Source organism: Dromaius novaehollandiae, chromosome 1 (genome assembly GCF_036370855.1).
Source record: "Dromaius novaehollandiae isolate bDroNov1 chromosome 1, bDroNov1.hap1, whole genome shotgun sequence".
In the NCBI taxonomy this organism is placed as follows: Eukaryota; Metazoa; Chordata; class Aves; order Casuariiformes; family Dromaiidae; genus Dromaius; species Dromaius novaehollandiae.
The window spans coordinates 203,946,354-203,971,766 of record NC_088098.1 but is presented as its reverse complement, the minus strand read 5'-3'; the positions used below and the strand labels follow the sequence as shown (position 1 = coordinate 203,971,766).

At 37.4% G+C, this 25,413-nt stretch overlaps 1 protein-coding gene across 9 annotated transcripts in view; it reads left to right on the top strand.

The window, feature by feature from the left end:
- The window catches only part of YAP1 (Yes1 associated transcriptional regulator), a 92,617-nt gene extending 67,413 nt beyond the window's left edge, over window positions 1–25,204 (top strand). For 3 of the 9 annotated variants that reach the window (XM_064505094.1, XM_064505090.1, XM_026109442.2), the window contains 5 exons: window positions 1,067–1,260; window positions 2,753–2,800; window positions 14,468–14,598; window positions 20,315–20,427; window positions 21,065–25,204. In XM_064505094.1, coding sequence (XP_064361164.1) covers window positions 1,067–1,260; window positions 2,753–2,800; window positions 14,468–14,598; window positions 20,315–20,427; window positions 21,065–21,303 — 725 coding nt within the window. In that variant the 3' untranslated portion in view covers window positions 21,304–25,204. The remainder of the gene's footprint in view (window positions 1–1,066; window positions 1,261–2,752; window positions 2,801–14,467; window positions 14,599–20,314; window positions 20,428–21,064) is intronic. The other 6 variants (XM_064505095.1, XM_064505091.1, XM_064505096.1 and 3 more) reach the window with 3 other exon arrangements.
- The last annotated feature ends 209 nt before the right edge of the window (window positions 25,205–25,413 follow it).

The window sequence follows — 25,413 nt, the reverse complement described above, 5'->3', positions numbered from 1 at the left end:
CCAGAAAAAGAAAAAATCCCTACCACTCACCCATTACTGCGCCAGCAAATGTGTTTTGCAGCATATTCTAAGTGTTAGCAGATTCAGGCCGTTCCAGAGAACGGGATGGAGAGCTAATTCTAAAATTGAAAGCCCCTGAAAATGGTGTCCTTCCGTGTTCAGGCTTTCCCAGCCCTCTGTTACCCTGCAGGAACTCCAGTGCCTCTGCTGACTTTAACCATACTGGTCTCTTGTGAGGGGAAAAACCAGGTCTGTCAAGTAGCTAGGTCCCAGTCATACATTATTTTATAAAACAAAATTTAGCTTAGATCTTGCTTTCATGGGAGAAGGGCAGATGGGTTCTCATTATGCATTAGCTGTATAGGAAGACACTCTTTCTTTCCACCCCAGAAAAGATACATTGCATACCTTGTGGGGAACGGAGGGGGAAGCATCAGCAAAATGTGTATCTTATGTTGATGGCAGTACTTCTAGCTGTGTAATTCATCTGCCATTTCTGTACCAGCCCTAATTTTTCATCTCAGGATGCTCCAAAGTGGAGTTTGTTGCCACACTCAAAACTTGATGAGAAAATGTTGTGAATGATTGTTGCATGACCTGCATCACAGATGGAGGAATGGTAGCCTGTAACCAAATGTAGCTGGATATAAAGGAGATGATCTGTTTTGTTATTCAACGTGTTAGTTTAATGATACTAAGAACTCACCTGAATAGGAAAAGTGAATTTGTATTTCTTGTGTCAAGAATGGTATATTAAAAGAAGAGGAGAGAATTAATCATTCTAATTAAACTGGAAATATTTTATCACCATTTTGGAGTTTTTTTACCATCTTATAAGTTTGGCTCTTTTGGAAGTGTGAGCATATACTCTTAAACATGAGAATGTTGCATTGATTATGAGCATAACATTTCACATTCTGTGAACATCAGTGCATAGCTGCATGTTTTGTACTGTCATGGCTTGTAATGTGTCCTAAAATTTTTAATATGCACTGTCTAAGGATAATACTTTCCTTGCAAGTATTTGTCTGAATTTAATTTTAAAATGTTTGTTTTGGTTCCTTAGCCATGAATCAGCGAATCAGCCAAAGTGCTCCAGTGAAACAGCCACCCCCTCTGGCTCCTCAGAGTCCTCAAGGTGGCGTGATGGGTGGGAGTAGCTCCAATCAGCAGCAACAGATGAGACTTCAGCAGCTGCAGATGGAGAAGGAAAGGCTGAGACTAAAGCATCAAGAACTGCTTCGGCAGGTGAGGCCACAGGTTAGACACCTACTTCCACTTTTTTCTTACGTTTTTTGTTTTGGCGAAGTTGTTTCAGTAAGCATTAAAAACTAGTGACTGTACAAAAAGCTTTGAGATCTGAAAAAGTCTAAATTTTTTCTGTTACTGGTATCAGCTTGGTAGCAACAGTGCCTGACTTATCAGACGACCGTTTTGCTTTCCTCCCTCATTCCTCTCTAACAAAACTCTAAAAGAGCAGGCTTCCTTACTATTAGGATGACATCATGGACTGTTGATCTGATTGCAGATTCCTCTTGAGAATATATCTCACATTCATTGAGTTCTGAGTCATGCAAAAAGGCAGAAAGTTTGGTTCCCACAGCTGCTTTACTTCTGCCTTTTAAGTGGAGGGAAGTCTTTCACTTTTAGGATGTGTCACAGTCTGCAGGATTCCAGAGTACTTTTCAAGTTTATGTATGATGCATTGAGGAGACACCTTGTTGCTAAAAGCTCATCCGTTTAACAGTGGAGTATGGAACACTGAATCGCTTACTTTGGATTTTGAACCTTTAGTTTTCTTATGATGAGGAATTTCAAACTTCATAATTAGGCTGTAAGCTATTCCTTTTAGAATTTTTCTAGTACATGAATATAGCCATAGTGAGTGTCAGAGTGTAGGGCTGGACATTGGGATTTCTGAATTTTCAGTTCCAGCTCTGACTTGCTTTGATTTATTTAAACCTTCTGCTTCAATTTTTTCATCTGAATGGTTTAGAAGAGGTTATTGCCATCTGTGCCAGACGCTTAGGATATTCTTTGTTTTTGACACTGCCAGAGAAAGCACTAATCTTTTCTTTGAGGAAAACCTTTTAAAATCTTACCTTGCTCCCTTTTCACTTTGGGTGATGGGCCTTGTATCAGGAGAGGAAACACCTTCAAAGACAGCTATTCTTTCTTCATCACCTGCAGTATTCTGTCCTGGAATCTGGCTCCCGTTATCCCTTTTGTGTTCAAGGTCTGTGTTGTAGGAATCTTTAGCATCTCTTGACATAAGTTGGGTCATCTTTAAAGCCCAAAACTTTCTATAGTACTCTAGATAAAAATACATTGCAAAAATGGCATCAGGACTTTCCCTCTCTGCTTAAGCACCTGGGCTTCTGCTATTCCTGCTTTGCTATTAATCCACCAACAAATGTTTTACCCTGTGCTAGCATGCTTCTAGGTAGGCCTTCTAATTTCTTCTTGCCTCAGTTGTCATTGAGAAACCTGACTAACTTTGGACGAGGTGACAGCCAGTTCCCTTCACGTTGTTCTCCCTGGCCGTTAAGCTTTTCTGTCAGTACGCATCCTTAGTAAGTCTGTGAGTTTTGTTTCACTGTTTCGTGATTTTCGTAGTCTCTCAACTCCCTTATCCTGTCTCATCTGGCCTGTCTTGGGGACTTGATGCTACAAGATGGTGTTTATAAGACAGCCTGCACAGCCAAACTATGCAGCTAAAGTAATTTTTATCCATCTTATTTTTTACTCTTAGGCATTGCGGAATATCAATCCCAGCTCAGCAAATTCTCCAAAACATCAGGTAGGCTCTTAACTGATGTTTCAGCATAATTAGAAAAATGAAAGCATTAAATTAGGCTAGCAGAGGAACTTTGCTACATAAAAACATTCTAAGAACAAGCTCTACCATACGCGTTTTTGAACCACTTCTCTGGTCATGACCCTAACATTTGTTTTTAAGAGTGCAGCATTACCACAACTTTATATCAATATTTAAAAGCAAATGAGGAATTCATTGCACGTTTTTCCCGCATTGAAAACAACATTCTTATTTAGCATTCTTGAGGATACTGCTGTTCCAGTCCTGATGTCATCAAGATGCGTATTTAAAGCAAACCTTCCATTATATCTAAGGTAGTAGTTTGTGACTTTTAAATACTGTTCATATGAATGTTATCATCGGTTTGTTTAAACAGGTATGCTCTCTTACAGGGTATCTGTACATCAGTTAATAAAAAGTCACTTAAAGTATTTATGATTTTTCTTTAAGCATGTGAAATGTTATAAATATTTAAGAGGTTAGACTAACAAAGTACTTGCTAAGGGGATATAACTTGTAATTATTCTGTTTTGAAATTTAACGGGTTCCTGCACAGATGCATTTTCTTTGTAGGAAACAACTTTTAGAGGCTTTACAAGCTTAGAGCAAAAGAGAATTGGTCTGAATGTGAAACACAATAAAAAGTTGAATATGTACTTCTTTTAGGCTCTTAAGAAATTGAATATTGAATGTATCCCTGAAAGGGTTTGTGGATAAATTCAGAGATTTTCTTGCTTCCTATTGCTACCAGTATTCATAATCTACTGGTTCTTAGGACAATATTTATTTTGGCTTGTATTATACTTTATTTTTCAAAGAAAAACACTATCTTCACTATGCAAAAACAAAAAAAACAAAAAAAACAAAAACAAAAACAAAAAAAGAATAAAATAAAAACAAAGTATTCTGTGTTTAGTTGCCATGAGTACTGGCGTATCAGATTCTTCTGTGAAGTAGTGCAGAAGTTGTACATTATTAGTTCTATTGAGAAGATGGTCTTCAGAAATAGGAACCTCAAACTTTAGAAGTAGTACTGGCACCTTGAAAAAATACTTTGATTTGGCAATGTCAGAGCAGCTCTAAAACTTAACTGCTTTGACTAAGATGCAATCAATAACCAGCTATTTGATTCATTTACAGAGCATTAGCCAGGTAATGCTCTCATCAGTAAGTATTACATCCTATTACGAAGGAGGAGGAAAAACTGTTAAGAATTGCTGATGTACAAGGAAATAGAGAAGTACACTCCTCCACACCAGTTCAAGTCACCTTATCTTCTGCCACAACTAGGTTATTCAGAAGGGACCCTTTTTCTATTGGATGCCAGAACCCATATTGTATTCTGCGTTTTTTCATCTGTCTGAAGCTCTATCATACTTCTGTTCCTTCTTTCACAGTAACTTCTACTTCCTGTTGACAGCTCAGAAATATGCAGCAAATAATAGAAATCTTTGGTATCAATTACATATTTAACTCAGAAAGATCACAGTTTTGGAATTACTTGAAATTTTGGCTTAAAGCACTAAAAAGCTGCAAAAAGTCAAGGGATCCTGTTGTAGAGCAATTATAGGGTCTCAGCAATAATTCATTACACATGTATGTAGTAGTCTCCCTAGCTTTCTTGTTTGGGATGGGAACTGGTGTAGGACATATGCAAAATTCAAGATTCTAGTTATACTTAAATTGGCTTCATATCAGGCTTGCCTATATACTCACCTGACTGGGGGATCAGCTTTATTAGTCTGTAGTCAGTAATGAGCCAAGCTGTGTTTGAGTGACCTGATGGTTAGAGAAGTGTGCAACCATGTCAACTTCAAAGTTTTATAATACTGGATTATTCATGTAGTATCATCTAAATGTGTTTTACTTCTGTACTTCATGTGTCACTATCGAAGTGGTGACCAGCCACATACAGAAGAAGATGCTTAGAGAACTGCTTTTGGAAATTGCTCTCTGAATGCTTCTTGAGGCCTTATGCCATGGTTTTATAGAGTCAGATGTTGTCTTCTCTAATGGTACTGTTTTTGAAGTCCCAATTCAGATTCAGGTCATAGTCAACCTGGTGAATCTGGAAAAATTTGTAGATAGAAATTAGATTTCTCTGGTCAAATTTTTCTTCTTGTCAGATCCTTTTCTTCCTTTGTGAATAAAATTCATTAAGTTGAGAGAAATTATCTGCTTTTATGATAATAAATTTGTGTTTAGGGGATGAATAATGGCTTCTCTTGCCAACTTGTAGAGGTCTTAAGGAATGATAAAAATAAAATCTTTAAGAAATGTTCAGTGTTCTTAATTCTAGGAAGATTAAGTCTATTTGGGGGGGATATTGGGATATTGTCAAGGTCTTCCTTTTGTAAAGTAAGTAAATCGTCTAATATCAGACTTCTTGAAGCTCACCTCTCATAAAGCATCTCTTTTGTATGGATAAATACTGAAAAATGTTCCTTAACTCTTCAACTGAATCTCTGAAGTTTTCTTAATAGTACAATCTAGTAGGTTGGAAGAGACCAGTGGAGGTCATCTAGTCCAGCACCCTGCATCTAGTCCAACTTCCTCTTCCTTCCTGACGTGTTTGTCCACATAACCTGGATTCAGTGTCAGCACTGTGTTGATATTTTTGGTCATGTTTCTTGGTGCTGGGCAAACATTGTGTCCTTGCCAGTTTTTCTTTCTTTTGTGATATCATAGTATCTCTTTGGTGTTAACGCTCAAAGTGTTACAAGTGCAGGCCTTTTCTCCTTGAAAGATTAATCAGTTGCTCAGCTTCATCTTTTGTAAGAAGTCCTGTAAAAGACTCTTGTTTTAATGAGGACATATTTTCTCATATTTCTAAAAATGTCTAAATCAAAGGTATTTGAGGCAAAAATTGCCACTTCCATATTTAGTGTGTGTAAACAAAAGAACTCTAGGCTGTTGATGCATCTAGGGAATCTGAAAAGAAAAGAACCATCTATCTGGTTCCTTATGCTCATCAGCATCATGAATTATTTATGGACATCTTAAAGTTGCGTACTTATCCCAGTTAAGAGACTAAGTGGCTTGACTTTCTTCCTACCCCTCTTCTCCCCTTCCTCTCATCTCTCCTTCCCTTTACCTACATTCACCATCCAATTGTCAAAAAAGGTCACATCTAAATTCGACTTAAGCCAGCTGTTATATAAATTTCAAACTTGGCTAGATGTTGGGTAATAGATTCTTTGCAGTATCCAGTAGAAAGAGAGAGAGGCAAATAATGTTGAAGTACTCATGGCATTATTCTCCGATGTTGTGCAGACTACTTTCTTGTGCTAAAGCTGGAAGTGTTTTTTGTTGTTTTTTAATTTGTCTGCAGCTGATAATAGCATGTTTGCTAGTAAGATCAGCTTACTACACAGCAGTTTACTCTATAGCTTCTTTGTATATGTTTGCCCTTTCAGTATCTGCTGTTTTCCTCTAGCACTGAATTAAGGTCCTTGTCTCATAGAGCCAGGTGCAGTCTTACTTCTTCCTTGCCCCTCTGCCTGGTTCTGCTTTCTGGCTTACCTTTCTTTTACCTCTGTACCACTTTCTTTGTAGTTCCTGTGATATTTTTAAGTTCATTTTAGCTGATGTTTGACATCTTTCATCAACTTAGTCAAGCAGATTTTTTCAATCTTAAGAGAAATCTTGAGATAGAGGGGAAGATGTGAATTTTACAGGATATTATTATTAATTTGTCAGTGAAAGATTTTTTGGTCGCTTTGTGCGTACTCAGTGTAAAGCTGTTTTGCTGTCAGATTTGTAACATTCTTCTTGCTAGAAAGCAAAGAAGGCCCCATTAAAAACAAGCACTCTCGAATTCTGCAGGCAACTTCTGTAGTGTTACTGAAGTTGGTAGTATTACTGAGGACTTTTGGTTTTTTTCCCCCCTGTTATAAATCCTTAGAAAAATTAGAGGAACTAGTAGCATAAATGTGTATATGATACTCAGCATTATTGTGCAGACTTACAGCTTTTTTGTTAGGGAATGAACTGGAGCGCGGTGGTACTTTGGTCTACGAAAGTGTTTCACGGTTTAAAGAAAGATCCAGACTGTATACAGGAGTGTTGGTGCATTTCAGATTGACTGCTGTGCCTTGCATATACTTTACTTTTTTATAACCAGATATACTTGTGTTCACATCTCAGTCCAAATGGTATGCAATGATTGCTTTTACTGTTAATCCCAAACAGTGTTGTCCCTTGACTCTCATCCTCCTTCCCCTCCATATGTTATCGAAGCTGACCTAGACTGATGAGATAAAAATGACTCGCAGCTTGTTTTCGCCAAGTTGTGATTTGCTTGTGTCTGTTTTTCTGTTTGTTTGTTTGTTTTTTAAACAAGGTACTGAAGCTCGCCCTTTGGGCTTTGGACATAGCTTTTTTGACCAGTGAAAATATGGCCTCTGATATCCAGAGACACTATTGGGTAATTACATTTACAGGGTGCAAGAGGAGAATAAAATAAGTCACACACAGCAAATTCCGTAGCTGCATTGTGTCCTGTGCTTGATCGTTTGGCGTTTGATAGGGACAGTGGTCTGCGATGTCTTATCCGAAGAAGAGTTCCATTATGTAAAAAGTTTTGAGAAAAGCTAGAGGAGATACAGTGAAGAGTCTTTCCAGCAAAGGTCTTCTATTTAAAAACTTTGCTTTTGATTGAAATTTTGTTTTACTAATATCACAAGTAATTATATCTTCTGATTTTAGTAAAGTAATTATTGTATCCTTCCTTCTGTTTTGTTTTGTTCACCTGATAGCTCTTTTTATTAATAGCAAGTCTTGCTTTGTCCTCCTGGGTTGAGTGCTTTGTTAGTGTTGCTTTTGCACAATGAACAGAAATTGTAACCAATTTCTTATTCTCCAAAATCAATAATGAAATGTTGCTGAAGAACAGAAACACAGATAGGGGACTGAGCAGCCTATGCAATATCCTACGTGTAACTTGAAGATTCCAAGTAGGCAGAAATCAATTTTGTGTGTAGTTATCTCAAATTTCATTGAATTGTTCATATTTTACTGTTAGCAGGAATATTTTATTCCAACAGGTAACAAGCTGTTGTTATTCACTGGCCTACCTTCTAAAAGTCTTTGCAGTTAATGAAGTAACTTTTTTGGTCTGTGGCACTAAATTCAGTTTGTAATACCAAATCTTAGCGTATTGTCTGTTCTTATAGACATCTGTTTCTAGGATAGCATTCGTGTTTTATGTAGCTAGAGGTTAGTTCAGATACTCTGTCAAATATCTGTCTTTTGCTGTGCGTTGGTTGCACGGAGCTTGCTTAGAGTCCCACAAGGCTTGTGTGTATGGCAGGGCAGTGCAGTGCAGAATGCAGTGCCATGGCTCTAGAAACTAATTCAATGTGATACTTAATGACCTGTGTAGAGCCAGCCTGAACTGGAGCTGAAGACTGGGACTAGGGAGTTGTGTGGTGTTTTTTAGCAAAGTGTTTGTTTCTTAATAAAACGATTGAGAGCTCTGGTAGACAAGCTCTGGCAAATTGGACTGCAGCAGGTTAAGGCGTTAGTGCTCTCAGCTGTCTGCCAGAGGTTGCCTTAAGTACTAAGGCAGCAGAACTGGATGCGTCCAATCATTGTTGTTTATAATCTAGTAGCCAAAGCATTTGTGTGGCTACACTGCAAGCCAGATCAGAGAAGTAGCTATCAGAGAAATTATCTTTCAGTTTAGTCAGTTCTCTGATTTGTCTCAGCGTACAGCCATACGAATGCTAGTTCCAGCTCAGGGGTGGAGTAGGAATATTCAAAGGCCGTCCGTAATTGTCAGTACAAAGTGACGGTGGAATTGTTCCCTTGGAGATGGCATTGTAACCCGCAATGGCTGAGAAGGCAGGCACCCTACTCTGCCCTGACTCTGTCTGCTGCCTTTAAATTCCATTAAATATAGCTGTAAGTTTTGTCAAAGCACTGGAAATTACAGCTCAGAATTGGATGTTCCTAAGAAATGATGAAGAGATTCCTTGACCTAATTATTGCTTAAAACTTTCTTATTTCTTATGAGCAGCACTCTAAGGTATTATTTAAGGAGTGCCCAGAAAACACAAACATGGCTGGACATAAATAGTCATGCATTAGTGAAAGGGAGTCCTGTGTGGCTAGATTTGGGGGGAGGGGGCTATGTTGACTGGCATAAAAATATACAAAATGTGAAATTCAATTACTTTTACTGTAAAAGCAACATTACAGCTCTTCAGTCTTTTTGGGAACAGTACTTTTAATATTCTTTGATTTCTGAAATAGAGTATAGCCTATTCTTTACTGAAAACAATAGATTTGGGTTAAACTTTGTTTATTGGTTGTGTGGCAAAAGCTGCGGTATTTATATTACATTTTCATACTCTGATTTAAGTGGAAAATGTTGAGCATCAGTAGCTGGAAGTTACATAGTAGAAAAGACACTTGTGTTACATGACTAATTTGGAGATTCAGAAGCTCTGATTCCACTAGCACCACCTAATTTTCACAGATTAGCAAAACAACTTTATCACTTGCTTGGGAATGTAGATCTTTGTAGACAAATATCCTGTTTAAAGGTCAGAGTAAATCGAATCTCCTGCATTGGCAGGAGATTGCCGTTGCTTTCAATGTCCCCAGTTGCTTTAGGACATCTTTTGTGTCTGAATAGGAGCTGTAGCTCGCTGCAGGAAGTTCCAAGAGTCACTGATGCTGCTTTCAGTTGCAAAATTTAGTCACTAAGAACTTGTGTGGCTTAGCCTGTCCTCCTGGGCCAATGCAGCCTGCTTCCCTCCTTCCAGGAGTTGTGAATCGGCCTCAGCCTGCCCGAGGAGAAGGGACACTCTGTGGTCTGACCTGAAGCCCTAATCCCTTGTTTGGCCTCACTGCTGCCTCCAGGATCCCTCCCTGTGCAGCCTCTGCACTTCCTTGCAAGGAACCTGGCATTCACGGTGTGCAGCTTGGTTGGGATAAACCCAGAGCTCAGAAATACAGGGGTGCACAGTGGGGTGCAGAGACCTTGCTGTGTCAGTTCAGTCTAACTGTAATCTTTCACATTATCCTTTCACTGCATTTAGTACATAAATCCATAGCAATTAAGATACAAAAGAGAGTTATAAGGAAACTTGGTAAGGATTTTTTCTTTAAAGGCCAGAAGTACTGCTAAAGCATTTGGTCAGCAGAAGAGAGGAATCATGTTTGTCTGAGTATGGGGTGGCCTTGAATAACAACTTTGCTGGCGGTGAACAGAAATTGGTAGAAGCAAGCTGCCTCTGCCTGCATGGCCTTCGTGGGGGCTGACTCCTTTCCATATGTACCTGTCTCACAGGCAAGCTCAGGACATGCAGGCTGGGCAGGCACTGCAGTGCTTTGAGGCACGGGCAGATAGATTGCAAGTGCGGTATGGAGCAGTGGCACAGCAGGGGACTGACTGTAGGTGGTTTAGGTGTAGGTAGGAACAAGAATTCTTGTTCACAGATACGCAAAAGACAGTAGTAGAAATAAGTTCTGTGCCAAGTGTATACAATACAGTTAACTATCACTCCCTCAGTATCTCCTCTTACGTTAATTCTGCTGGTTTTCATGATTGCAACACTGAATGATTTGTTTTCCCCTCCTCTTCATTAATTGCGTAACTCCATTTCTGAATTCATTTGTCCTCATCTGTCTGTCCATGCATTTTCCCTGTTTCTTTTCTACATACGCTATAGCTTTGTTTCTCAAACAAAAATGTAAATATTTAAAGTGAAGAAATAATTTGCGCAGATAGTCTGCCCAGAGGTGTAGTGGTCCTCTTTCCCCTGCCACCTCTCCCCCATCCCAATGAAGCCTGTGGAAAGTTTGATAGTTAAGCAGTGTTTAGGGACAGAAAAGTAATAATTGGCCTTTTAAAGTAAATTTAGCAAAAGACAATTATAAGGATATATCAATTCAAGTTGACCAGCCTGTCATTTGTTTAATATAGTAAGAGTATGTCACATGAACAGCACAAGGGAGTCTTTACCTTTCCTTAAAAGTATGATGAAGGTAGAAGCAAAAAAAGAGCTCTGAAAAGAGTAGTTTTATAAACTTAATTTGGATGTGGTGTGAATGACCTGGAACTTTGTGTAAAACTTAATCCTTGAGCAACTATGAGAAAACTTGGAAAAGGCTGACCAGATAAATTACACAGTACTGGCCTTATTTTTAAAGTTACTTTCTCCATGGAGATGACAGATCATTTTGGTCTTGCATGTGATATCCAAAATTTGGATTTTGTGCTAACAATGAGAGTGCTAAGCTTTATTTTCCCAATGGTACCTTAAAAGAAAAAAAAAAAAAAAAAAAGTTTGACATAGTTATAAAAATAGGATGAGATCAAGTTATAGAAGTTTAAGCCAGGATTTTGTCATGGTTGCAATTTTGCCTCCAGACTTTGTATACTTCTAATAAAGACTATGTTTTTAAAGCATGAATTAAAACCCTAGAGTTCACATTGCTCTGTTTGGAGATGGGAGGCTTGTACCCTCCCATACGTTTTTAAACTATGGGTAACATATAACCAAAGTTCTTTATTGCAAATCAGTTTTATAAGGAAAAAGAAATAAAAAGACTATTCTCCAAACTATACAATTCTAGCTTTCCTTCTATACACCTTTTAAAAAACAATAGTATATTCTTGAGGGCTTGTAGAAAACTTCAGTCATGTTGTGGAGTTACTGAAAGTCACTGCATTTGTCAACAGCTTGTCTATTTTGGTAGTTCCTTTTTCAGACTCATAAGTTGACATAAATTTGTTGCCTGAGTGAGTCAGAGGGTAACATTCTTCCTAGTGGAAGGTCCTGTAGTTCTTCCTGCTCTGAATAAGTAGGATTAATGCATATGGTTACAATTTTTCGTTTTTGGCAATGTTGTTGAAACAAGGATAAAATTAGTATTAATATTAGAAAGACTTATTTCATTTGTAGATGGGAATACACACCTAAGAACAGGCAAAATAGTTCTCTCTCCTGGTTTATGTGTATCTTTTTAATGGACCTTTAGTGAAATGTAATTATGTTTTGTAGTTACCCACTATCTGAGCTATATTTATTTTTACCGTGCCATTTAAGGTCGTATATTAACAAAACTTCATTCAATCCCTCCTGTCCTTCAAGTATTTAGAAAATACACAAAGGTAGCTTTCTCTTTTTCCATATTGCTAATTCCTTTGTACTGATTTCTTTTTCTTCACCTTTAAGTTTTATATGCAGAGGAGAAATTTGTTTCTTTCTTTCCTGCTACTGTGGTGCAAGAAAGATCAGCAGCAGCTCTTGAAAAGGGGACCTGTGTGTGATGGGGTGGTTTTGTTGTTTTGAGGGGTGGTGGTGGTGTTTTCAACTATGGGATTGCTAGGCAGTGCTGATGGGGTGGTAGATCGGGTCCTTCCAACAAGAGATAATGTCACTTCAGTGCTTTGTGGACAGAAAGGACTCCAGTTGGTTTTGCATTGGCATAGCTCTTCGGGGTGCCTGTCTCTGATTAAGGTGCTTCTGCAGCCTAGTGGCACTTGTGCCCTCTTGTCCCTGTTGCCTAGTCAGAGACTGCAGCCTAAGGAAACAAAAATGCAATGTGCAGACCAAAGGAAGAGCAAAGGGGAAGGGCCAGAGAATTCTTGCCACATTGAGGCAATTGTAGGAATATAGAAACAGGAAGGTTGTTAATTGACTGCTCTAATGTCACAGTAAAGAATGGAGCTATGCCATACTCCAGGAAGAAGGTTGCCAAGGGTGAACCCAAGGCTAAAAAGAATCTAAAAGTAGTGATGCAAAATCAAGTGATTTTTTTTCTCTTTTTTAATGGGAAAATAGTAAACTGTAATTAGTCAAAAGTAGCTATATCATGTAAAGGAAGTTTCGCAGACAAGGGAAGGCTCGGGTAGTGTTTGGAGGAATTCTTGTGCTCTCCAGAGGAAGGGCATGAAGTATGTGATGAAAGTGAGCAATTCTTCAGGCCTCTCTTGGTTGGATGTGGTGTTCTGTTTTTTGTTTTTTTTTTTAATAATGTTGCGGTTCCACTTGTATATCAGGCCCTTGGATCAAGGCCACTGTGATTGATAAAACTTGTACACTGAGATGTAAACTAATCTTTACATACTCTCTGCACTCAGTTTTATTACATAGGAAAATGAAAGTCATATGAATAAGCCTATAGAAATGGTTAAAAGGTGCCAGCCTTCCTATGATCTGAAAATGAGAGGAAGGAATATCATTACTATTTATTAGAACATAACATGTTTGCCTCTGCATAATCTGAATGAAAGGACTGTATTTACTTGGGGTAGACAATTGGATGTGGCTGATGCAAAAACAATTGGTACATTCCTATACTCCCACAAGGGTCTGAGCACCTGGGGTGAGAAAACCTTCTAGTGTAAGACATGAAACTTGGTGTTAAAGGAATATGTGGAATAATAATCCCCAGGAATGTGAGTGAAGCACATGCAGTTTAGAAAAGAAGAAAAATGGGTGGTACAGAAGCATTGTATATTTGGTACAATCTGCTAGAAAAGAAAATTACCTTAGACTTTTTAAAATGAAATCACTTTGGAGAAGAATTGGAAAAAAAGTGTTTATTTTTATATCTTAAAAATCTGCAGTGGTCCTCAGGTTCATATTTGAGAATAGATGAAGACCTCTAATTTTACAAGTGAGAAACTTTGAGTATTGTGTTTATAAAAGACTAGCTTCCTAAGCAGAGATAGGAAATAATGTACTACTAATAGTGGTCAGAAGATAGTCACTAGATTTCTTTACCAATCTCAATATTAACAAAACACAGACTTGGTGAGCCATTGATGATGATCCAAGAGAGTTGCTTCAAGAAAATCAGTGTATTTTTCATGTGTGTTACTCATGGATTACCTGTTTTAGATAGGTAGAGAAGGGGACAGGGGAAGTAATATGAAGGGCTGCTTATCTCTGAGCTCCATCCACTCTTAATTTTGTGCATTTTATGTTAAAAAGTGATGATAAAAGTTTTATATGGATGGATCAAACAGTTATACATTGATTCTATTTGGTGCACTGTAAGATGAATAAAAATATATATGTAATCTGAGGTTCTTAACTTCAAAAGGGCAGGCTCTCCCAGTTTTCCTAAGAAATTGCCATGGATTTGAAGAATTTTAAGATTTACAGATGGGGGAAGTCACTGATTTAATCAATCAGAAATGTCAAAATGTGTGCCTCAAACAGGAGGACTGAACAGGAACTTGCAAGGAAGGATTCTCAAACTTTGCTCATGAATTAGCAAGAAATTAGAACTGATCAGAATGTATAAGGAATGGGGGGAAAAAGGTAGTCAGCAGAAACAACTATATCTTAGGGGTCAGAAAGTGTTGACTCTCTTTTTGACCTTTAGTATCCTTTTGCTAAGTCTTTTCTTAAGTAAACTGGAAGATATGTATGTAAACACAAAAATATTTACATACATAAGCATATTTATAGTGAAGACACTGTAATACTGGGCATGACTGGATGAACTTTTTTTCACTGAAGCCAGTGAAAATTCTTGCTTTGTCTTCAGAAACTTATTTCCATTTAAATCTGGTAACTGAAAACATTAAAGCATTAATTACCCTATAATGTCATATTTTTGTGTATTTGAAAAGTGCATTCCAGTGCCTAAAATGATCTTTTCTTTCTCCTCCTCCCTTTTTAGGAATTGGCTCTCCGTAGCCAGCTTCCAACAATGGAACAAGACGGTGGTTCTCAAAATCCCGTGTCCTCTCCTGGAATGTCTCAGGAACTGAGAACAATGACTACAAATAGTTCTGATCCCTTTCTTAACAGGTTTGTAGGAGTAGCTACTGGAGGGGGAAAAAATCGATTTAAGATTCTGTTCAGTACATGTAATAGTTTATTTTGAACATCTGTCTGTGCCAAAAGCCACAGCTGTAAATGAATCTTTCCTTAAATGGCAAGTCTAGTAAAAGTTGAGGATTAAAAGCTGTCTCCTGTGGGAGGAAGTAGTCTGTTCAGACTTGTAGGAAGGTTTTTTATTCAAAGTCATAACATGTTTGCCTCTGCATAATCTGTTGACTAAAAGTCATTTCAAATTACTGACTCAGAAGAATTTGTGAATAGCTTGCTGTGAGATCAAATGAACTGTGAAGCACATTCAGAACTACACCTTGAGGTTCATTTTAAGGTTTCTCCCTTCACCCCTCCCCTCCACTTCAGGTATTTAGCCTAGCAGTATTTTTACTATGTTAATGTTAGGTCTGCAAATAGTAGCATGTTTTCTTTTAAATGCTGTATTATTTGAAGTATGTGTCTTAATTCACGAGTTACAATTTTTACAATATAGACTCGTGTTATTCATATAACTTTTTCCCTAAACCCTCTAGTTAAGGAGTGTTTGTTTTGTTGGAAATGCTGTTCTAATTACAGCTAGCAAATGCTTCACAGTAACTGTTACAATTTTGGACAAAGTGCTGCAGCTTGAGATAGGTTGCATCCATATTTTTATTGCAGCAACTGTAAAGGAAAAAGCAAGATCAAATTGCTAAAAGAATCAAATCTCTCAGACATGTAATTTTTTTTAATTAAGGGAATTAAAATCTACTCCATAGTATCAAGCAGTTGAACTTCAGTCAATTTAAGGGACTCTTTTGGTGCTTTTTGTTGTTGCTGTTGTTGTTGAAGTAGTTAATTTTGTAGTAGTTCATCAGACTATTTTGTCAGCACTCTGAACTGATGATAACTCAATATCCCCTAACGTAATACAGAGAAATTATGTATTCTGTCAGAGTTCTGCATTGCTTTTCTGCATTAACTTGAAATGTTAGCCTGGCTTTAAGATGGTTATTGTTAGTGCCCAGGAATTATAACAATATGCTCATCCTTCTCTTAAATGGTGCATCATTATAATCATGAAAAACCCAATAAGATTCTTTGTTGTTCTTTCAGTGTAAGTCATAACTTCCATGTTTTTTGCCATTAATATAGTTTCAAACCTACTTGTAAGGGAAGAGGTCCACATTATGTTAGAGTTCACATGATTTTGCAATTGGGCAAGCTTAGATACCTGCCATAATTCTAGATAGTCAGACTGTTACTATCTTTGTAAACCTTTTTTTTACAATTATAAAATCACTTCCTGTATTCTTTTAAATAACTTAACGTATTACTGTCTCTCACATTTAGGTTTTTCATCCCTAAGGATGTACTTTCAGTGTATGTAACTTTTCCAGTTGTTGATATTCTGTCAGCTTAGCTTACCTTTGTTTTATTTTCTGCCTTTTCCAGGAAACTCCTCCATCTCTCTTTATGCTCTATCCTTGTTCTAATTTTCAAAACAAGTAAAATTCAGTCAAGGTGGAGGGTATGCTCTTGCACCATCTTGCCAATGGCATCTAGTCATTCTGGTAGTTTGGGTGATGTAAATAACATCTATCACAAGTGGGTTCTTGCTGTCCCTACACAGACAAAACTATTGTGTGTGCTAATGTTTTGGGAGAGGGAGAAGAGGTTCCTTCTCAAGGTACACTGCACTTTGTATATATTAGAGAAAACCAAATCAAAAAAGGGGGCCTTGCCTGTTGAGAAGGAAGTAGTGGTGCATGTGATTAAACTCCCAAAGGAAGTAACTGCTGTTTCCAAGTTTTGGGTTTGCCCTTCAGGAAGATTAATCTTCTACACAGACAAATATGATTGGAAGACTTCATTTTTGTTAGAGGGAGGGATTGTTCTCCATGGAATCCACTCTGGAGTCTTGTGTGATGCTTACCTGTGCTGGCTGTGTGCCAAGAAATAAAAGGGACAAGAGATCTTAAAACTGACTAATGTAGTTTCTCCATTGTGTGTCTGTACACATTAAATGTAAAATGATTAATCTTTAGCTATGGGCTAGATGATCAGACAGTGAGGTGGACTGAAAACTGGCTGAATGGCAGAGTTCAGAGGGTCATGACTGGTGGCACAAAGTTTAGTTAGTTGCCTAACACCAGCTAATGGCGTACCTTAGAGGTCAGTACTGGGTCCAGTCCTGTTCAACTTACTCATCAGTGACCTGGATAACAGGACAGTGCACCCTCGGCAAGTTTGCTGATGATGCAAAACTGGGGGGAGTGGCTAACACATCAGTGGGCTGTGCTGCCATTCAGAGAGACCCGGACAGGCTGGAGAGATGGGCGGAGAGGAACCTCCTGAAGTTCCACAGAGGCAAGTGCAGGCTCCTGCACCTCGGCAGCAATAAGCCCATGCACCGGTAGAGGTTGGGGGCTGACCTGCTGGTCTGCGGAGAAGGACCTGGGAGTGCTGGTGGACAAGTTGACCGTGAGCCAGCAATGTGTCCTTGTGGCCAAAAAGGCCAATGGTATCCTGGGTTGCATTAGGAAGAGCATTGCAAAAGGCTGAGGGAGGTAATCCTTCGCCTCTGTTCAGCCCCGGAGAGGCCACATCTGGAGTATTGTGTCCAGTTCTGGGCTCCCCAATACAAGAGAGACATGGAGCTACTGGAGTGAGTCCAGTGAAGGACCACTAAGATGATGAAGGCACTGGAGCATCTTTCATATGAGGAAAGGCTGAGAGAGCTGGAAGCGTTCAGCCTGGAGAAGAGAAGACTGAGGGGTAATCTTACAGGAAGCTCTGTCTGAGTATAAGGAAAAACTTCTTTACTGTGAGGGTGACTGAGCACTGGAACAGGTTGCCCAGAGAGGTTGTGGAGTCTCCATCCTTGGAGATATTCAGAAGCCATCTGGACACGATCCTGGACAAGATGCTCTAGGTGACCCTGCTTGAGCAGGGGGGTTGGAGTAGATAATCTCCAAAGCTCTCTTCCGGCCTCAACTGTTGTGTGATTCTGTGGGTTAGAAATGAAAAGAAAGACAGAGAGACAAATTCAGTTTTTACTTTTTTGGAAGGTTGATATTTAGCAAGGACTATTTACTATAAAGCACAGTTACAGTTTGCCCAGTTGCAAATGGTTAACCATGCTTTTTTTTTTTTTTTTTTTTTTTTTTTTTTTTTTTTTTTAGATCTTACCCCAGATGAAATCCTGAAAATCTGTATCTGACATCAGTTCAAAATATTTTTATTTGCATTTTGCTTTGAGCGTTGTCCTCTTCTAGATAATATTCTGTACATCATTGCATTTTATTGCATACTGCTAATGGGAAGTGGACTTCTAAAAGGACATTTGTTGGTATGAGTAGCTGTATCAGGTACAGCAATCCAATAGTTTTGCCCCAGAGATGATCTTAAGGTCCTTTACACTAAATTCCAGACCTCCGGTGATGCTTCTCTCTCTTTATAAGCTACATACATTTCCTGATCAGACAGTCTTCCTTATTTTGGGTGCCAAAGTTGGATATCCAGAGTTTAAGTAGTTTGAATATTTTCCACTGCCTACATAAAAAGAACAGCCAAAGAGTATCAGAAAGCCATGCTATTTTGGAGCAGCTTGAGAAGATGTACAGTGATGTCTTAATTTATACAGTAAATCTTTTGCCTGTCTTCAGTATTTATAGTCTTTGTGGTATATTTTATTTTTAAAATGGGACATTCAGCAGTGCGATCCTTATTAGGCAGTTTCACCTTTTGATTTACCACTCTGTTTATATATTTTTGTCTGTTAGGTGTATACTGGTAGTGGTGATAATACTCTGTTTAACCCCCAGATTGTGCTTTCTTCTTTTGTATGTGCATATTTTTAACAAGTATTTCTTGAAGAAGTGTTTACTCTAACTTGGGTAATGCTGTTAGGTTGCATGCAATAATTTTGGGTGGTGTGACTGTTAAATGAAGGGATCCGTGTTGAAGGGCAGAGGAAGTGTGTATTAAGGAGTGATTTGAAGAAAGAGAAGTGCTGGCCATTCGAAGTCTGATAGCAACAGCCAAAAAACCTGCTCAGCTAGATTGACTTTGTTCAGTATAGTCTCAGTTCTGTTTTTAGCATTTTGCCTCACAAAGAGAAACAGCATTTTTTCACAGAAGTTTTAAATAGCTTGCTTATTTTGTTGGATATGACTTCTGCAGGATTAAGAAAAAAGGTGTAATATACTGAGTGGTTATCAAATGTGTGGTGATACTATTCTTAAAAAAAAAATTTGTGCTATAACTATATAGCAATATTAGGACTCAATGCAAAAATGACTTTGTGAAATCTAGTATATGTATTCATGGTTGATGGCATTTTACTTGCATCCACTGTTGAACAGCTGTTCAACTGTCTTATGTTTGATTCTCCATACTTAACAGCAAAGTGTATGCATACACGTCATGAGCACATTACAAGAAGGATCAGTATGTCTTCAGATGCTAATTTGAGCTGTACATGAAGCTGAACTTCATTTTGTATTCAAGCTGAAAATTCAGTAAGGATTCTCAGTGAATGCTGCCGCAACTGAAGAAATAAAGATTTGAAAATATGTTGTGAAGCTTGCTAATGGTAGACATGGGGGGAGATAAGGTTGTATTTCTGCAGCTGCTTATGCTCACAACCATTTTGTCCAGTATGACTGTCGCATCTTTTGGCTATCAGAGCATAAGACTTACAGACTTGTGCCTATCTGTCTTGTTTGTATAACAAGTAGTTTTAAAAAAAAAAAGTTTTGAAAATAATTATTCCAGTCAAGATGATAACTTAGAGTCTTGCATATATTTTTTTGTTGCTCTACTTGTAGAGAAATAATGTATCTGATTTATAAGGAAGTCAGCTAGAAATTGGATCCCCCCCCCACACATACACTGATTGCCGTTGGTCATTTGACTGGCTTGCTTGGGGGGAGGGTTGTGTTTTTTTCCTTCTTCTAAAATTCCCACTGCAGTGTTCTTGGTTTTGCTTGTTCCACTAGTAGAGATGGCAATAAGAAAGCTAATGTATATAAAGCCTCTTGCTGCCCCTATTTTGTTAACTGTTCTGTCAACAAGATCATTCGGAACAGGGTTTGTTTACAGGATGGCTTCTGTACCAGTATTTGATTTATATTAGTGCTCTCTTGCCATGACATGTATAACTGAACTAGTAGTAGTGCAACAGTGGGAAGCAATTGAAGAATTGCTAAAGTGGTTCCAACTCTGATTTATAACAGCAGAGAACTAAAAATACATTTCAGTGGGTGATTAAACAACAAGACTTTAGCATTTCTGGGTTTTTTTATCCTTATAAAAGTGTGAAATGCTACACCATTATTAAGTTTTATAATCATTAGAGACTATCTGTGATATATTCGTAATGGTGTTCAGCTATGGGTGTACATGAAACTGATTTTGAAACAATGCAAAGCTTTGGTAGGCACTTTTTAAAAGCTGCTTAAGTATGTTCTCATGAAGTTAAATTGAATCTAAATAATAAGGTCTTAATTGGTAAAAGTCTGCATAAAATAAAAACCAGGTGTCTCACACAGAAAAAGCCTTCAGCTTTTATTTAGAATACAGTGTTTCTTGTCATAGCAATGTCGTCAAAGCCCTTGAATTTCTTCTAAAACATACATATAATCATTTTAACTTACTCTTTTTCCTCAGTACCCTACCCTCATTTTTTGCTGCTTTTCTTCTGTTATAGTGGAACATATCACTCCAGAGATGAAAGCACAGACAGTGGACTTAGCATGAGCAGTTATAGTGTACCCAGAACCCCCGATGACTTTCTGAACAGTGTTGATGAGATGGATACAGGTTTGTTTTTGTTTACATTCTTAATGCATGTTTTCCAAAAATCTTTGTGTCCATTGAATGCTCAGCCCCTTTGCAATGAAAGCAGGCAATTCTGAGAAGCCATGGTGCTCCTTCCACTGTTCTACCTTCTTCTGTTTTTATAATACAAATGTTATAATTGGATTTGTGACAAATATACCTGTAATAAATTCTATCCAGGGGAGCTCATCAATCATATCACTTCTGTAGTTGCACAGAATTTGAGTGTCCATTTGCTTTTTTGAGTAATATTGCTTGTTCTGAGCTAGGAACACTACCTTATCCAGTACTGCCATGTAATATTGCTCCAAAACAACACTTGACTCATCAGTGTTGTTTTTTTCTTTTAAATATAAAAATAACAAAAACAAAAATACGATAAATAACATCAAAGATTAATAGAGATTAAAGTCAGTAAGTGGAAAAAGTTGAAAAAAAGGCATGTTCTTTGTACCTCTGCAGTCAAGTCATCTTTGGTATTTGGGATAGATTTCCATGAATCAGATTGCTTGTATGATGTAAGAGAACCGGGGTTAATTTTTAACTAGTTGTCCTGATAAATTGCAGGTTTGGTACTTGCAATGTGATTAATGTCCATCTTGCTTTGTATTACACCTAGGTGACAGTATCAGCCAAAGTAACATACCGTCCCATCAGAACCGTTTCCCAGACTACCTTGAAGCCATTCCAGGGACGAATGTGGACCTTGGGACACTGGAAGGAGATGGGATGAATATAGAAGGAGAGGAACTGATGCCAAGTCTGCAAGAGGCTTTGAGCTCTGACATCCTTAATGACATGGAATCTGTCTTGGCAGCCACCAAGCTAGATAAAGAGAGTTTTCTTACTTGGTTATAGAGGCCTCAGGGAGACTGAATTCTAAATCTGTGAAGGATCTAAGGAGAATAGGACATCTGTATCTGAAGTTCAGAACAAGCCAGTGTGGCAAACCTTGGCTTGTGTTCAGAAAAAGTAAATGAACAAATATTCAACAAGATTCTTTCGTTTTGCTCTTCCTTGTCCATCGCTGCTGTTATATATTGCTGACTTTTTTCCACAGTTGACTCTGAAGAACAGACATCTTCTTGATCTTTCTCTATTGCTGTTATAACTACTGTTCAAAGGGGGTTGGGAGGGATGATGAGCCTATTTGGTTGACGAATGCCATTCCTTTTGTCCTAGTGTGCACTTGCATATCATTTTATCTAAGTACTCAGATTTGTGAGTTAATTTCTGCATGTCACTGCTTGTAGTTTGCTCAGCTAGTTGTCTCCTGCTGCCTGTGGCAAGTGGTAAAACATGACCTACAGGAGTGACAAGCCAAAAATGATGTATCTGGTCAAAAGAAGTCAATACTGATTTGGAGATACGACTTAAAGGAGGGCTGAAGAGTGTTTAACATTAAGTGTTTCTACTAGTAGCTCTTTCATTAGTCACGAAGTGCTCTTGTTCATATTTTATGTTATAGTAAATCATGAGTCATTTTACATAGAAACATATATGAACTTTGATTGTTGCCACATATTCTAGCCTAACTTTTGTTTGTCAGAAATAGTTTGATTATTTTTGTTAGCTGTTTTAACTGTAGCTGTAGGACGGGAAGTAATTATAGGTGTTCTTTTTTTAATAGTGAAATCTAAGGGTTTTTTCTGATTTCACACAGTCTTATTTAAATCTGAATTGTCTGCTTTTTTATACCTAAAACATGCCTATTGTAGCCTAATAAGCTAGTGAGTACATAAAACAGTATGTTTTGCCTGTAACTTTTTTTTATTTTTTAAAGGCTAGCTTTGAATGTAATCATTAGAATTCATGACCAGTGGCTTATTTTTCATGTTTATTTGCAAGAATTTTGAATTAAAATCTGATTGCAGCAGCGTAAAAGTTAGGATTCTAAGTATGCTGTGTACAATTTTTAAATGCATTTTGAAGTAGCAGAAATCACTTTAAAATGACAGATGCATCTAATCTCTCTTCTGGTTTTCAGTTTTGATATCTAAGTGAATTTATATTTTAAATCCTTAATGGAAGAAAACCGTATGGGAAGCTTCTCTTAAGTTAGCATGGAAAAATAGTTTAAGCTGTTAGTTTCACTCTACGTTGCAATGAAAAGGCTGGAACACCAAAAAAAAAAATCCTCATTAAAACTCTTAAGTAAAATAGTTATCAAATTCTGTTTGGTGAAAAATAAGCCCTGGGCGCTATATGTAGAAGACTGTAAAGATATGTGTTAGATGGTGACATGAGCAGGTAATGACGTGTATATTAGTAGTAGAGCTTAGCATGGGGTAGAGGTGAATATGAGTTATCTTTATTTTAACAGGAAAAGATGTATCACTAAGTTGTCTGCAGGAGCTGACACGTTTCCAAAGAGTATTTTTAAATGAACAAAATGAGCATGAATCAAACTTTCAGTATAAGCTATGAAGTTTTGTGTGTTTTTTTTGTTTTTTTTCTGATGAAAAACGGTGTCACCAGTTAGCACCTCTATAATTAAGGGCCTGTCACCATTCCCAACAAGAGCCCTTATTTTCAAGGGTGTGTAACAAGGCTGTAAAGATACTGTGTGAAAGTGTGAAACTTTAGTTTTGGAAAATCTCAGCTAGCAAGGACTTCTTTTTTCCCGGGCGGGGTGGGGGGGGGGGGTGGGGATTTTTTTAAAGGAATTATTTTTCAAGTTAGGAATAAATCAGTAAAACAAAAAATAACCCACATTATAACTTGGATTTTTTTTATGCTTCAGAGATAGATATGTTTTAGAATAATTTAAGGCATGAAAATCCTGAAATAAGAGTCTCATATTAAAAACTGAAGCAGCAGAGGCAGAGATCTGAAATTTGCCACTCTAAATGTACATTTACTACTTTACATAAGTATTTTAGTATTTGAAATAAGCGAAATTGTTTGTGGCTTGTAATGGAATACAGGCAGGTTTTTAAACACCAATTTTCAAAACACATCCACAATGACAAATATATTCTGCTACACCAGTAATTCAGTGATTAATAGGCCACTTATATTGTGCAATGACACGGTAGCTCTTAAAGCAGTATATTGTGTCCAAGATAGGGATTTTAGTAGCATTTTTACAGTTTCATTATGAATTCTCTCTTCTTCCCTTCAGGAAAAAAAAAAATGACACTAAGCTGTTAAATATAACTTGAATGGTCTGACATAAAACCACAACAGCAAGGAAATTCAGAATTGTTTCCATTTCAGTCGTCTTCCCCAGTTGTATCCAGGTATAATAGCACATAATGCACTGAGTGCAAACTCCTGACATGCTGTACCAAGGTACAATACAGATGAGTATAGAACAAATTTTATTTCCTTGCTTTTGTGTGTTTGTCACAGCTTTAATGTTTGAATGTTTTCTTCTCATTGTAGAAACACTAAATGGCTTATACTGTATTTGGGTAGCACTGCTTAGGGTAGATACTGACAAACTGGGAATCCTTGAACTGCTCTAACATTAATTCAGTTTTGTGATACTTATTTTAATTGATTTTAATACATTTCCGTTCTTTTGTTTGTTAGGAAACATACCATAGAGATGCTGTATTGTTGGCAATCAACATTAATTTGGATTTTTTTTTTTTTATTCTGCAAATGCATTGTTTGATGAAGTGGTTAAAATTGTTTGAAATGCGAAAGTGTTTTGGGTAGTATTTTATACTGATGTATATATTGAAATAAATCATTGTAATAATTGTAATAGCTTTTAGTTATAAATACACTACATGCAGAAGACAGATGGAGCTGTACAGTACTGTGCTGTTCAACACCTGGGCAGGGCTACTGCTTGGAAACAGGTTGCAGTGTCAGTAAACCATATGGATCAAATATTGTACCATTCAGTGTTGGCGCTCACCAGTGCAAAAGGAGAAGAGACAATTTCAACATGATTAACACAACATAGCTTTCACACATCTGGTAAATTAGTACTAAAGTGACCTTTTCACTTACAAGCATGTTTTTTATACAAATTAGCAGGCGTGCCTGTGTAAGGTAATTTGTTTTCTGTATCTTGGAAAAAATACTCTCCACATTTAGAATGTTATATGTTAGAGAACTCTTAAATGCACCCTTGTCAAAAATTATATATATTAGTTACCAATGTTACTTTTTTAGATATGAGCATGACTGTAAGTTAGGTACTTAAGTACATTCTGTTACATTATTTTTCTTTATGTAATACTTTATCAGTTGTTTTATTTGGTATAAATATATACTTTGTGCTTAAACATCTTTGTTTGTTTTTAACATTCAGTAGTATGTAAAGATATTGATTTCCTTCAGTAAGATGGATGCATTGAGTTGTCGGAATTTCTATCTTAGTTTGTCTGTTCTCACCCCCTTGTAGCAGTTTTTGTAATCATAAACTCCAGTCCTGCAAACATTGTGTACAAGCTTAACTGTAAGACAGAGAAGTCCCACTGAAGTCAGTGGAGGCTTAACATTAAAGTATACTTCCTAAGTGTGTTTGCGATGTTGAAGAGAAAGTGACTCTATTGAGCCTCATGTAGTTTGTGTAAAACAATACTGTTAATACAGCAAAGCAGCTTTTATTGCATATGGCAGTATATTGAGAACTGGTAACAGAAAATCTGTTGCCCACTAGAAGAAAGCATCCCCTTTATTGCAGATATGTTTGCAATGTTCAGGATCTTCCCACATAGCAGATACTTTTGACTAACTCTAAGCTTATACAATGATTTGTGGCAGACTATCAATAAAGAGATGCTATTTTCATTTCCAAGTTTTGGCTTATGAATTGTGAAGTGTGTAATGGTATACCTTGAAAGTGTTCTGAAGCTTTTAGTTAAAAAGTTTTGGTGAGATTCATTAGTTTTGACTTTCTCTGGAAGAGATTCCAAAAGATTTTTTTTTTATGCAATGCAGTTCTTGATGGCTGAAGTCTTGCAGTATTTGCATTTTAGCAGTTCCGGAGGTGCTAGTGTTTAGCAC